Source organism: Salvia miltiorrhiza, chromosome 2 (genome assembly GCF_028751815.1).
Source record: "Salvia miltiorrhiza cultivar Shanhuang (shh) chromosome 2, IMPLAD_Smil_shh, whole genome shotgun sequence".
NCBI lineage: Eukaryota > Viridiplantae > Streptophyta > Magnoliopsida > Lamiales > Lamiaceae > Salvia > Salvia miltiorrhiza.
Window position 1 is genome coordinate 3,261,971 of NC_080388.1, and position 14,254 is coordinate 3,276,224.

At 34.2% G+C, this 14,254-nt stretch overlaps 1 protein-coding gene and 1 long non-coding RNA gene across 6 annotated transcripts; both read right to left on the bottom strand.

The window, feature by feature from the left end:
- Nucleotides 1-3,872: 3,872 nt before the first annotated feature.
- Nucleotides 3,873-8,669, bottom strand: LOC131012655 (uncharacterized). The gene is made up of 6 exons (XM_057940644.1): nt 8,533-8,669; nt 8,256-8,420; nt 5,056-5,185; nt 4,678-4,986; nt 4,491-4,592; nt 3,873-4,404 (listed from the first exon to the last, which is right to left on the bottom strand). Exons 2-6 carry the CDS (start codon nt 8,411-8,413, stop codon nt 4,132-4,134), a joined length of 972 nt encoding a protein of 323 aa, XP_057796627.1. The 5' UTR covers nt 8,414-8,420; nt 8,533-8,669; the 3' UTR covers nt 3,873-4,131.
- LOC131012656 (uncharacterized) lies at nt 5,641-7,866 on the bottom strand. 5 transcript variants are annotated; one of them, XR_009097410.1, is made up of 6 exons: nt 7,483-7,866; nt 7,231-7,326; nt 6,651-7,127; nt 6,177-6,236; nt 5,940-6,036; nt 5,641-5,844 (listed from the first exon to the last, which is right to left on the bottom strand). It is a non-coding gene; the product is annotated as an uncharacterized LOC131012656 (long non-coding RNA). The 5 variants fall into 5 exon arrangements; XR_009097411.1 differs by having other exon boundaries at nt 7,231-7,347; nt 7,483-7,848; XR_009097412.1 differs by having other exon boundaries at nt 6,651-7,283; nt 7,483-7,848.
- Nucleotides 8,670-14,254: the final 5,585 nt, after the last annotated feature.

Here is a 14,254-nt window from a genome sequence, read left to right on the forward strand (position 1 = left end):
GCTTTTACTCCGAACTCGTATGGAGTCGAATTTTATATCAATAGAAACCTCTTTGAGTCTAGTTTAATTGAAAAAAAAGTATGTTGAAAAACTCCAAGTAGTTTAAGAGATATAGCGATTTTCCCATCGCCTACCAGATTCGGCAGTTTCTGCCAACTGAAAGTCCAGATTTTTGAAAAATAGCAAACGTTACCTGAATGAGCTCAAATTTTATATGTAGATAGCTAACACATATATCTTCATAGAATAAAAATTTGAGAGCTAAATATCAACATATGGTTACTGAAATAATTAACTTAATCATCTGCCTCACGACAGTTTTAGCAGATACGGGCAGTAGACTTCTCGAATTTTAAAAGGGTAGTAAACGAAGTTCAAATGATATGAAACTTTGTACGAATATTTACCACACTCCCATCTATACCCCAGAAATTTCTCATAATATAATAGAAACGGGAATGCATCGAAATAAGGGCGTCAACTTACCCTTGTCCAAGTGAGCACTAATGGAAGTTGTTCGCCGGGGTTTTTTTTTGGTCGTCGTTCCGCGATGGGGTTTAGCCGCGAAGGTCTACGACTTAGTTTTCCTCGTGCGAGATAGATCAGGCTACACAACGGTGGTTTCTCGATCCTTTTTCGTCGTAAGGATAGTGAGAAACGAAGGCCGTAAGTTGGCCGGTGGCTAAGTCGGGAATTCGACGTTGGCCTCCGAAGGATATTGTGGCCTTTGGTCGGGAAAATATAGAGAAGGTTTCGGCCTTTCGATTGTTGGGTTTGGTAGCCTAAAGATGGAGGAACGAGTACACGTTCTCGGTTCAGAGCCTAGTGGCCGGTCGACGAAGAAATGGCCCGGCGAAGGGAGCTCACTTGAGCTCTTGCAAGTAAAAGAAACAAATCTCCTAAACTCTCTCTTGCTCGCTGCACTTCTTCCTTCTGCAGAACTCTCCTCAATTTATAGAGGAGTTTCTGCAGACAACAGAATCAAAATGGTGGAAATTTTGGTACCTGGAGTTGCAACTTTTGAAGATTTGATCGTTGAAAATTTACATCCTTTGACAATTGTGATCTTACCGTGAAATTTCTTTCTCGGCGTGCTGAAGCTTTTGAAAATTGTGGATATTGGCGTGATTTTCTTCTCCTACAGGAGACTTTGGGGTGTGATGGAGTTCAGATATACTACAGGAAGAAATCTGCAATCTTTACAATCTCCTTATGCAGTAATGGTGTATTGGAGGGGAAGATGAATAGTATAGGGAATAGTGTAGGGAATAGTGTAGGGAATAGTGTAGGAAATAGTGTAGGAATTGATGTGTTGGATGAAAAATCGAGACATACGTGTAGTGCCGTGATCTAGTTTCTCCTAGTTCCTGTAATAATTCTCCAATTCTCGTTTAATAAATACTCGTCGTATTTATATAAATTAAATCCTCAATCTTGAGATTTAATACGTGAAAGTCGGAATTAATTCGCGACTTAATACCTTAACTCATATAATGCGAAATAATAAAATTATTATGCATATGATCTCAAGTTATAATTCTAGCAATTTGATTTAAATAACACGATTTATAAAATCGGTTATAAATCTAAATTTTCTAATAATATTGATTAAATCAATAAACTGGTAAAACAAAGTCTCAAACGTATAGTTAAACCAATAAATTTAATTATTGGTTTCATTCATGACTGAATATTAAATCGCAGCTCTGTATCTCTTATACAGACTTTTGCTGAAATAATATTATCTGAACAAAATAATCACCATAAATAATTAAAAGAATTTTATAACTAATGCACATATTTAATCTAATATGTATTTAAAAGAGCGGGGCATCACATAGGGCACATGTATTTAGAAAAATAAAATTATTGTAATAATGAATGAAGATGTATGGGACCATATTATTTATAGTATAAATATAAAATTATTATTAAAAATAGAAACATACTTATATTAATGGGACAATCAAATAAAAAAAAATAGACCAATAATAATAAGACGGAAGCAATATTTTTCTTTCTTCAATCCGTTTGATTTGAAAATTGCTTTTTTAACTTATTTTTTCTTCCTTTTTTCGGCTCTTTCACTTTGTTTCCTTTTTAGTGTGTATTATTTTAAGAAACAATGTAGTCAAATGGCCATAATGAAGATTAAAAATCAATTTTTGGCCCCTAATCTTAAAACATCAAAATATGGTCATTAATTAGGTGGTATGTCTAATTTGCTCTTTTTACTCGGCTGCTGGGGTGATTGCGCGATCGCTGGATGATTGCGCGGCCGCTGGAAGCTTATGGGTGAGTTGCGCTCTCGCGGGGAAAAGACAGCGCCCGCTGCGCGTTGGCACTTATGGCACTAATAGTGTCATAAGTGCCATAAGCATCATTTTATTACTTGGTTTTATTTTGAATTTCCGTTAGCACTTATGGCACTATTAGTGCCATAAGTGCCAAAAGAACCATTTTAAACACTTCCCCGTAGGGTATAGATGTTTCATTTAGGGTTTAGATTATCCATTTATGATTTCTTGATTCTATTGTTGTTGTTTCTGTATTTGTGTTGCACGTATGACACTTATGACACTATTGGTGCCATAAGTGCCAAAAGGATCATTTTACTTGGTTTTATTTTGGATTTTCGTTGGCACTTATGGCACTAATACCAACGGAAATCCAAAATAAAATCAAAGTAAAATCTTGGCACTTATGACACTATTAGTGCCATAGTGTAACCCGACCCGGCACGCGACTCGCGTGCCTGATCCTACCCGGTCCGCCTCATTAAGGGTAAAAACGTCAAAATCAATAAAAATAGCCAAAAAAAAAAATTCAATGTGTGGCCATAAATTGTGTTTTATGCTTCATTTTTGCTACTTCAAAATTTTACTCTAGATTTATTCTAATAATAAATCGTCAATACAAACTTTATTTGATTAACTATATATAATGATAGAAATATACTCCATCCGTCCAAGAAATGAGTACCCATTTGTGGACGGCACGAGTTTTAAGAAATATATGGAGTGTAGTGTGAATACACTACAAAAAAAATTGAAATTAACTACGGAAAATTTCGTAGCTAAACCGTAGCAAAAAATGATTAACTACGGAAATTTCAAAATTTACCACAGAATGACAAGCGTCGCGATATGCTTGGTCGTACTGTTCACCTATTACGGAATATTCAGTCGTTAAATTTAACAACGGTTTAATAACGGAATATACCGTCGTTATTTTACTTTTTCATTTTTGTAATTTTTTTACATTCCGTCATAAAACCGTAACCATAAACACATTTTATTTTCATTTTTTTTAATAATCCGTAGCTATATACAGGTTTTTTTTTCTATTTTTTTTAACCTTCCGTAGTAAAACCGTAGCTATATATAGATTTCTTTTATATTTTTTTAATAATCCGTAGCAAAACCGTAGCTACATATTATTTTTTTTAACCTTCCGTAGTAAAACCGTAGCTATATATAGATTTCTTTTATATTTTTTTAATAATCCGTAGCAAAACCGTAGCTACATATAGGTATTTTTTATATTTTTTTTAACCTTCCGTAGTAAAACCGTAGCTATATATAGATTTCTTTTATATTTTTTTAATAATCCGTAGCAAAACCGTAGCTACATATAGGTATTTTTTTATTTTTTTTAACCTTCCGTAGTAAAACCGTAGCTATATATAGTATTTTTTTATTTTTTTTCTGTTCCGTAGCAAAATCGTAGCTACATACCTACATTGTTTTTAGTATTCAGTAGTAAAACCGTAGCAATATATATACTTTTTATTTTTATTTTTTTATTATTTCACAGTAAAACCTTTTTCTAATAAATACAAAATCAATGCAATATTTAAATTAATAATCATCTCAAAATCAAACTAATAAAATATCATAAAGGATACCTGTTAGTGTAATAAATTCATAAACATCTAAATAAAAATCTAATAACAATATATAATAAGTACAAAACATGTATTTAGGGTGGAGACGAGGAACGGGGGAACGACCCTGAGGATGATTGGAAGAATTTCATAAGCTGAGAAATTTGTTGTTGCATTTCCAACTGCCTAGTCTCCATTTCTGCTTCTTTTCGTCGTCGCTCCTGCACCTCAGCCTGTAGAGTAGCTTATAGAGTAACCTCTCTCTGTTGTGTCTGCTCTAACTCTGTCTGGAGCTGTGCAATCTGAGCTGAGACTGCTGCTGAAGGAAATTGAGACGAGCACGTCGAATGAGTGCTCGTCGAACCAGTGGAACGCATCTGAGACATAATGCCCAATCCGAGTCTACGCCCCTTCGGATCTAGCGTCACCACCTCCCTATAGATCTGACTGACCTCATCTAGAGTGACATCTCGTCCAAGAGTAGAGCGTAACTCCTCGACTCGACTATGTATCTCAAGCTATATTTAGATGCATTACAAACAACTTAAAATGTGATAAAATAGAATTAAATGCTTAGAATAATTAAAATGTTCATATTACTTACACCCTGAGTCTGTGCCCGTCCATCGAACTGTCCTTTCTTAAAGTGCATCCTCATGAAAGTATCATAATGTGCATCTGCGATAGAAATGTTCTTCTCTCGAGCCTGTAATAAAGAAAGATGATTCAAAATTAAATTATTGAATTATTGAATTTTTTAAAAAGATAAAAACACGTTTGCAATAACTTACCACATGCTCAGCATGACTAATAGCACTGCGAGAGCCTCCATAGTGGATAGATATCCCTGTACCTGGACCAGCATGCTCAGATCGACGATTCTTGCTCGCCTGCTGCGACTTAACTTGGAATTCAGGTGTCGCCCAATATTCCTTCCACTTTGTAACAATGTCTTTATGAAGAAATTGAGGTCTGCTCCCTTCATCGATAATAACCTTACATCCATGGACAAAATTTTTATAAGCATGCCTAGCTTGTGAGATCCATGTCTTACGAATGACGTCCGAGCTGTAAACTTCCCCATCCCATGTAAAAGCTTTCTACAACATTTGAATTTGAAGTTAGTATAAATTTAATGATATCTAAACTAAATAATTACTATAATATACCTTAAACTCATCATAATATATGTCTATGGTGCTGGGCGACAAACTCTTCCAATTGACGCCTTCAGGATCTATGAAGCCTTGAAAGCTTGAAGTAGTTGTACGTCGGATGTTCTCAGTCGGCCTCAAAATGCTGAATTATAAAGTATTGAATTCAATATTAGTAACTCAAATTAAATATATCAAAACATTTTACTTAATTCGACAAACCACTACAAGAATTTAGCACATAGACAACATATAATTAGTGTTGTCTATATGGAAAAGGTCTGTTGTTGAGGCCGGTGTTGTCTATTCTAGGGTGCTCATAGACAACATAGATTCTATGTTGTCTATTTAAAGGTAGACAACAAACTGAAGGTAATAGACAACATACATTATATGTTGTCTATTTAAATATAGACAACAAATGGAAGGCAATAGACAACATATTTTATATGTTGTCTATAATAATATAGATAATAGATCTAGTGGTTATAGACAACAAATAATATTAGTTGTCTATTCTATGACAAAATTTAAAAAAAAAATCTAATATATTTAAATCCCTGTTATATAATACAAATATATATGACAAAATTAAAATACTTAAATATCAAACAATCAAGCAATAATCATAAACCACTTATAATTAAACAATACTTATAAACCACTAATATTCACATTCACAATTATCGTCTCTAATACGCCTTCATTTATCTACTAAAAAAAAGCTCTAATAAAATCTCCAACTAGTTACGCCTTCATTCACCACCAATCATCCAACAAATCAACCATCCAACTAGTTTGAACCTGCATGAACAAAATAAAATACGACAACTTTAAGATATAAAATCATCTGAATCTCTAAATATAAACAAATCAAAAGAAATATATATCAAATGTACCTTCATCATCGCTCTTATCAACAAATTAATATACAAACTCAGCCCCCTCTCTCCGAACTTCATCGACTTCTTCTTAAGAGTAAAATATTGAGGAAAACTAATAAAAATAAAATAGTAAGCAATGTGCCAAATATTTTAAATAATTAATATTTAAATAATGGGCAAGAATTTTAGAAGCAAGTTAATTTGGAACCTTAGTGCGAGGAATCAAAATATGTCAGAATATTTGTTACTTACAAGTAGAAACTTCGATGATTTCTTCATAACAGCTAATGAGCTACCATGGCACCCAGCTCGCTGTCATTAATTAAAAGGTCCAAAAGTTAATTTATTAAAACAAAATGCATAGCCTTAGTAATTTATTAAAGCTAAAAAGATCAGTACATTCAGCAAAGTTAAAAGGCTTGGGAATCTATTATGATTTGAATTGAGTGAAGAAGTACCCATCTTTACAAGCTCGAAATATTAAGATGGATTACTAACTTCACACTAAATAGTGTGCTATTATACCTTAATATACATATGCATTAGTGATTGATGTTTATAATTATTTGATCAACTCAGTGAAGGTATGCCCTCGGCCTTGGATGGGAACAACAATATGAGCTGAATGTTCTATGAACTGCTCGTCTCGACAGTCTTTATCATAGGAAGTGGATTGATCCACCACAAGAATTTTACAAGGGAATACAAGAGAGATTGATTATATACCTGATTTAGGTCGAAGATTTTGATTATTAAAAGCTTGTGAGAAACAGAGTCCAGCAAGGGTGACGACGGCGGTGGAGCGACGCCATATATATATCTTTGCACATATGAGATTCACATATACTTTTGAGTCTTTCTAAGTCATAATGATCAGCTGCAACTAGCAATTTCGCAGTTAAGGTGTCAGCTACCAAAGGAGTAGAACAAGAACTAGATGCTATCAGCTCATTTTCAGCCAAGGCATCTCTGTAGATAAAGTGTAGCAGCGCATGTTGTGAATCAAAGAAAATTAGCATGTATTACACATTCCCCATTATGGAAATGAACAGAAAGTGCAGAAATAACAAGTCACCAAAATGCAAAAGCTATCTATTAGGTAAGATAATTACTCCGCTAGATCCAAAAAGAGCAGATTAAATCTATAACATCCACTCACCTTAAAAACTTTAGGTTCCATGTCTGGTACCATAACCTATTTCACTGCATTGGCAACATAGAAATAGGTATAATTCATAGTAGTGAGAAGATTAGATAAGATAGTTTTGAACAAGAGTCCTATTAAATACAAAATAGGACTCTTAACCTGATATAGTCCTCATAAAAGCATCCCCAAAGGTTGATTTTGTTGTAGTGAATCTGCCCGAGTCACCAAGAAAATTAGCAGAAGAAATGCAAAGACCTGTAGATTAGGAGCATAAACCTACACGAATTTCAATTTTGCTATTGCATGAATCATTCTCTTCTCAGAAACATCTAGGACTGGGAAATCTATAGATTATACGTGCAAACCTAAAGGAAATTAATAGTAATTAAAAATGGTAGAAAGAAATCTGACCAATGCTTTGGTCTTGGAATAGAAGGATCCGATAAAATGAGCTTGTCGTCCTCCTTGAAGCCAATACTGGAGCCGAGCCATCACCGAGCGTGAGTGTGCCGGCAACAGTAGTGCGATGCTGATGCCGACAGTAATGGTGGCGGACGGCGAGCTGGCGAGCGACGGCGGATGGGGCTGTGCGGGTGCGGCAGTTTGAGGCGAACAACCGTTCGTGGAGAGAGAGAGAGAGGGTGAATCGTGGAGGCGCTGGGCTAGTGAAGGAGGCCACGACAGCAGGGGTATTACGCGGTGCCGGCGGTGGCGGCCGGCGGTTGGGGGTTGGAAAGTTTGCAGCGACGATTGAGGGGGAGGGGGAGGGCAAGGGGGAGATGCAGTAAATTTGATAGAAAATTAACTTCCCTATAGTTTTTTTTTAAGTTTTATTTTTTTTATTTAAAATACACAATTGTTTTAAAATTATGTTGTGTAATGATATAATACACAACAGTTTTTTAAAAACAATTGTTTATATATGTTGAATAAAGACAATAGAATTTAAAATCACTTGTCTATTATATTAATCCACAATCAAATTTAAAATCTGTTGTCTAAGAGTGGTAATAGGCCACAGTTTTCAAATTATGTTGTCTATGGCCATATTTTTTTAAGGTAATAGACAACGGAATTAGCCAAAATTGTTGTCTATATAATATTTGACAACACATTTATTAAAATATGTTGTCTATTTAGTGTTGTCTATGTGCTCAATTCTTGTAGTGAACATATATACATACCCATTTTCCAACCAACAGATCTGCCTACCGTCAGGTGCTAATTCTGGACGGACTGCCGACGCCTGCGTCTCAGAAACGTGTGTCTCAGTAGCACGGGTCTCAGTAGCACGAGACTCAGTCGAGTCTGAGTCGGTGGGATGCGAAGCAGTACTACTCATCTTCTATCTAAAAATGGTATATGATAGTGATATATGATAGCGATATAATAATTAATAATTATTATGATCATAAAAAGAATAGAGAGAAAATGATTGCTTAGTAATAACATGCATTGTACCTTGAAAATGAAACAGACAAGTAAATGTTGACAAGAACTAACAAAATAATAACTATTCTATATCATCTAAATCATCGGCTTCAGAGGATGATGTTTCCAGAATGCTTTCATGAATTGCATCTTCATCTCCATCCTCATCCTCTACCATGTCTACCAAGCCACCATCAGGATGAACGGGAATCGGATCATCATCTATTATTGTATGATGTACTTGGGTAAACAACTCCTCTTGGAAAGGCAAAGAAGTTTCATTGCTCGAAACTTCTACAAGCGATCTTGCCTTCACTTTGCAAGCTGCCAACCAGTTTCGCCTAGTCACATTTTTACTTGGGTATGTGCAGTAATAAACTTGAATAGCTTGTGATGCTAGGACAAATGGTTCATATTTATTGTATAAATGAGTTTGGTTGATGGAAACCAACTTGAATTCTCGATCCACAAATGTCCAAGTTGGAGAAGGGTCAAACCATTGACACTTGAACAAAGTGGTTTTTTTGGTTGGTAGCCCAGGATACTCCAAAATCACAACCTCCAACAAACGCCCAGGATATTTTAACGGCTATTTAGCTACAGTTAATAACGGAATATTTAAAATTAATTAAAAAATCGATCAAATTAATATGTTTCCGTTAGTAATCCGTCACTAATTAACTACGGAATAATTTCCGTAGTTAAATTCAGTAGCTAATCTGGCGATTTCTTGTAGTGATATAGTTTAAGGGTCCCACTTTTTAGTGTATTAATTAAAGAAATGTGTGGGGTACACTTGCCAAAAAGGGAAATGGGTACTCATTTCGTGGACGGACGAAAAAGAAAATATGGGTACTCATTTCGTGGATGGAGGGGGTACACAACTATTACAACTTTTGTAAATCAGCTCAATTGAAAAAAATATGGCATATTTTACAGATTAGGGCAAAAATAAGAAAAAGAAAATCAAAGCAAGTTATCTTATCTATGAATCGACTAGGATGGGTGGTGAAGAAGTTTGTGCGTCTCCCACAGAAATCTCAGTGACATCGTCAACGGAGATGGTTATCCCCGGCGCCGGTAGCCTTTCGACAAGATCGTTGCAGAGCATTTCTTTCTCCAAATGCTGGCAATAGCTCTCGAAAATTCGAGAGCTAACAGTAACATCAAAATCTAACAGAAAAAGTAGCTCGAGTTCTAGCTTGTTTAGTTCCGAATTGCTCACCCCACCAACTCGAGCGTAGAATGCGTTGTTGTAGTGTCTGCAATATTATAAATTGTTTGTAATCCAATATTTCTATTAATAAACAAAAAATAACATGAGAAAAAGGTATTAAATTCAAACATAAACTATATATTTAGAAGAGGATAATTGGACCATGGAGTGAAAGTATATGTATTTATGTGTAACTAGTATACCATCTCGTGCTATGCATACTTCATGGTATATTTATCCTTTTTTAAAATCTAAAATTATGTAAAAATGTCAAATTGTCATTATGAGTTAGATTTCTTGGTAACAAAAAGGTTTATGTTAATTTAAATATTAGTATTTAATTTAAAATAGTGTACAATAACAATATTATCAACTTCAAGAGTATAATATTTATTTATATAATTTAATGAGTATTGTATAATAATAATTAAAATTAATTAATTATAAATTAAATAATTTAAGTCAATTTCATTTTGAGCTAGTAACTACATCATCAATATAATAAAACTAATAACTACTATAATTTAATGTAACAATTTTCAGCTCTTAAAGTCCAAACAATGTTATTATTAAAAATTCATATTTAAACAACTTAATATTAATTAAAAAAATTAGAAAAAAAAAACGAATAGTATAAAAAAATAACAATAAAAATGTTTATATAAAAATTAAATAATTCGTCAGACATTAAATAGATCTATTTAATACTTTAAATTCTAATTTTAAGATATATATAATACATTTTAATTTAAAAGTTCATATCAAAATTATACAAATTTTCTTCTCCTTATTTTGCATTACAATTTAAAATTATTTTAACTTAAGATAATTATACTTAAACAATCATGAAAACTTTTTTGAAAGAAAAAAATGGTATCTACTTATTTTTTCACCAACAAAATAAAAAAGAGTATGATGTTCAATAGTATTAAAAATAAGAGAGATATCAAATATTAATTTTGACATTTTAGACGATCATTTCAAATTCATTTTTTCCAATCTTGCATTGAATTAAAAATCTTCTCGTAATCTTTAATTTAATATTTATATTGAATATTGTAATGACCCGACTTTTTATTAAGGATTATATACTTTTAATTACTGATTTAAGGATTTATTATGGTAATTAGAGTTCAGCTTCCATTAATAAAATACGAACTTATATGAATTTGATAATTTATATATGTGATGATTTATTTTTTTTTATTTTCAATAGATGATGCACTCAAAATATATTTTGAGTCCATTAATTTATTGTGGAGAATTTAACACTGAAGTGTTAAATATGAATCTTTTATCGATTGTTTACTTAAGCCCATGAGAATTTATTTTATGTTAGAAGCAAGCTCAAATGGATTTTATGCTTCAATAAGAATTAGGCTTATATGTCTTAATGTATTTAAATGAGTTGGAACCTTATAATTATATATTAATCTCTTGGATATTTTAATTAGAATAATCTTAAGCATGCTGAATCCTAAAGCATGCTGAAGAATTTTGAACGCATGCTGAAGGAAATTCTTCAGTCTTACATACCAGCTGAAGTATTCATACCTGTAAGTTGAAAAAAATTCCACGATCCTCATCCATCCAAACCACCCCATTTTTCTTTAAAACCACAGCCACTTTCACCATTCTCACACCACCATTTTCAACTACTGCAGCCCAATTTCACAGCCAATTTAAGGTAATGCAACAAAGAAATTTCTGCATCTTTCCATTCTCTTCCCAAATTGATTTCTAATTTTTTGTGATATACAATATCTGCAGAGACTATTATCCACCTACTCAAGGTATCATCACCCTCAGGGAACCACCAATTCATACCAATTCATACGGCTGTTCTAATATTTCACAACATGTTTACATATGCACATATGAACTGAAATTATAGACTAGTTCAGTTTCAAGAAAAGAAATTCAGATTTCAATAAGCATTTACAGTATTTGATTTCTGCTCAAAATCCTATGCTATTTTGTGAACTAAATTGTGGCTTGAACCTACTGTGTGTGTGGAGTCGAAATCAGAGGGAGGCGGCAGCCGCGGTGGCTCGTCGCCGGCGACGGAGCGGCGGCGGTGAACCTGCCGTTGTCTCCGATCTGCCAAGAAAGGGAAAAGAGGAGTTTCAGTTTTTAATTTAAAATGAATGAGAATAGGGAGATCCGGGGCTTACCTTTGTGAGACGGTGCTCGGCTCCTCACAGCGAATCCGACGACGAACGGCAGCGATGGAGGACGAAGAGACGGCGGCCTGGCTTGGACTCCGGCAGAGAGGGCGCATGCCCTGTTCCGATCTAGAGATCTAGAAACCGAGAGAGAGAATCAGGGCGGGCAGGCGGCGGCCGTGCTCTTCCACGGCCAGGCGATGGCCGTGAACATCCGTGGCGTTGAACGGCGGCGGCGGATCTGCCATGGAGGAGAGGCGGAGGCGACGGAGCGGCGGCGTGGTTGCGCTGCTGTGCCTTTCCAGCGGCCGAGATTGAGCGAGAGAGATAGAGGAGAAGAGGGGGGGAAGAGTTTAGGGAGAGAGGAGGAGAGGCCGCGCCGCTCGCCGGCGGCGACGGCGCCGTTGAACGGCAGCGGCGGCGGCAGAACGAAGAGAGAGAGCAGAGAGAGTAAAGAGAGAGAGCAGAGAGAGTAGGGAGAGAGAGAGCCGAGAGATAGAGATAGAGAGAGAGAGGCGCATTTGATGTGTGTGTGCTGAGTGTGTTTTATTGTGTGTGTATATTTAGGTTAGGGTTTCAGCCGGGTTTGGGCCGGGTTTCAGCCGGGTTTGAGCCGGGTTTGGGCCGAAAATATTGGGCCCTTATTTAATTAACAGATGGGCTTCGATTTAAATGTTTGGGCTCGGCCCTTTACAAATAAAATCTGATGGGCTTCTTTTAATTAAAGGATTTGGACCTATTTTAATTAAATTGTTTGGGCCTTATTCAAAGAAAAACATGATAGACTTAATTTATCTAATTAATTTGGGCTTATATCTATTTAAATTATTTGAGCTCTTAATTATTAATTTAAATTGAGCTTGATTAATTTAATATATATTGACCTTTAAATTAATTATTTAAATGGAGTTCTTTATTTCAAGTATTTATAAATGGATTATAAAATGAAATATTTCGAGTTAAACTCTCATTTAAATTAATTCTTTTCAAAATGACTTATTAATATGGATTATTTGAAAATGATTAAATGATTTTAAAAATAAGAAAGCATGATCTATGATGATATAATTTATCTATGTAATATTATAGGATTTGTTTTTAAATGACGGAATATTTGACTTGATGACATAAATAGAACGAGTTATGATTAATGCGCATGTTGATGTTCGAATAAATAGTTTCGAACCTAAATGATAGTTATTGATAATGTTTTGAGTTTAAGGTTTTGACGAGATAAGATTAATTCTTCCAGTCCACATTAATTATTACTTGGACTCCTATTATTTATTAATAATGGGTCTCGAATTTATATTACTTGGGCTCCTACGATTTAATTGATTAAGTCCAATGAAATTTATTTATTTAACCCAATAAGAATTATTATTTTAGGCTTCTTATTAATCCTAATTATTTTAATTAGTGATTAATATTAAAATTTACTAATTTTTTTTTAGGGTGATGATGGGCTCACTTATTGGGCTTCATGATTTTATTATCTTGGGCCTCATTTGTTGTGGCTCTAGAAATTAATTAATGTTGGGCCTAATATTATTAATGCACTGGGCTTCGAATTTATTCTTTTGGGCTCGAATTAAATTCCTTTGGGCCTTGATTATTTTATTTTAATTGGGTCTTCATAATTATTCTATTAATTTAATTAGAGAAGATTTTAAGACTTACTAATTATTAATTGTAAGTGAATTAGATTATTTTAAGATGAGTAGATTATTAAAGATTAATAATCCGACCTCATAAGACGAGCTTTAATTCCTTAAATAGGATTAGCATCTCATAATTTAATTAAAGGAATATGAGTCATGCATAATCATTTCACGCATCCTCATTTATTGAGTTTTTCGAGAATTAGAATCTTATTTTATTTTCTCAGATTAAAGGTCAAGCACCAGAGTTAGAGCTAACCGTGAGTCGGCTATTCAGGTAGGCTTTCTACGTATAAACTAAAATTATATATTAGAATTGTTAAGACTTTATGCTTATGAATTTAAATGATATTGTCAATGCCTAAATGCTTTATGTTTTTATTATAATTGCCTATCTGATGTTAATCGAATTCGGATTCTGGATGGGACCGCGAATCCCTTCGGAATTAGTGTACACCTTGTGATCGTGAGTCATCTAGCGGGTTGGCCGATCATAGTCCGTAGAGGGAGGCCTCCCTCTCGGCACGAGTTACTGATATGGTTGTGATATAAAATATAAATACCTGCGCGGGTTATTGATGAAAGAAATGATATTATGTTTGGTAAATACGAGTCTTTAAAGGAAAACCCTCGTATCTTACTACTGTTGAAAGGCTTGACAATAAATATTATGCATGTATGTAAATTTCGGCAAGTGTCCACTAAGTACT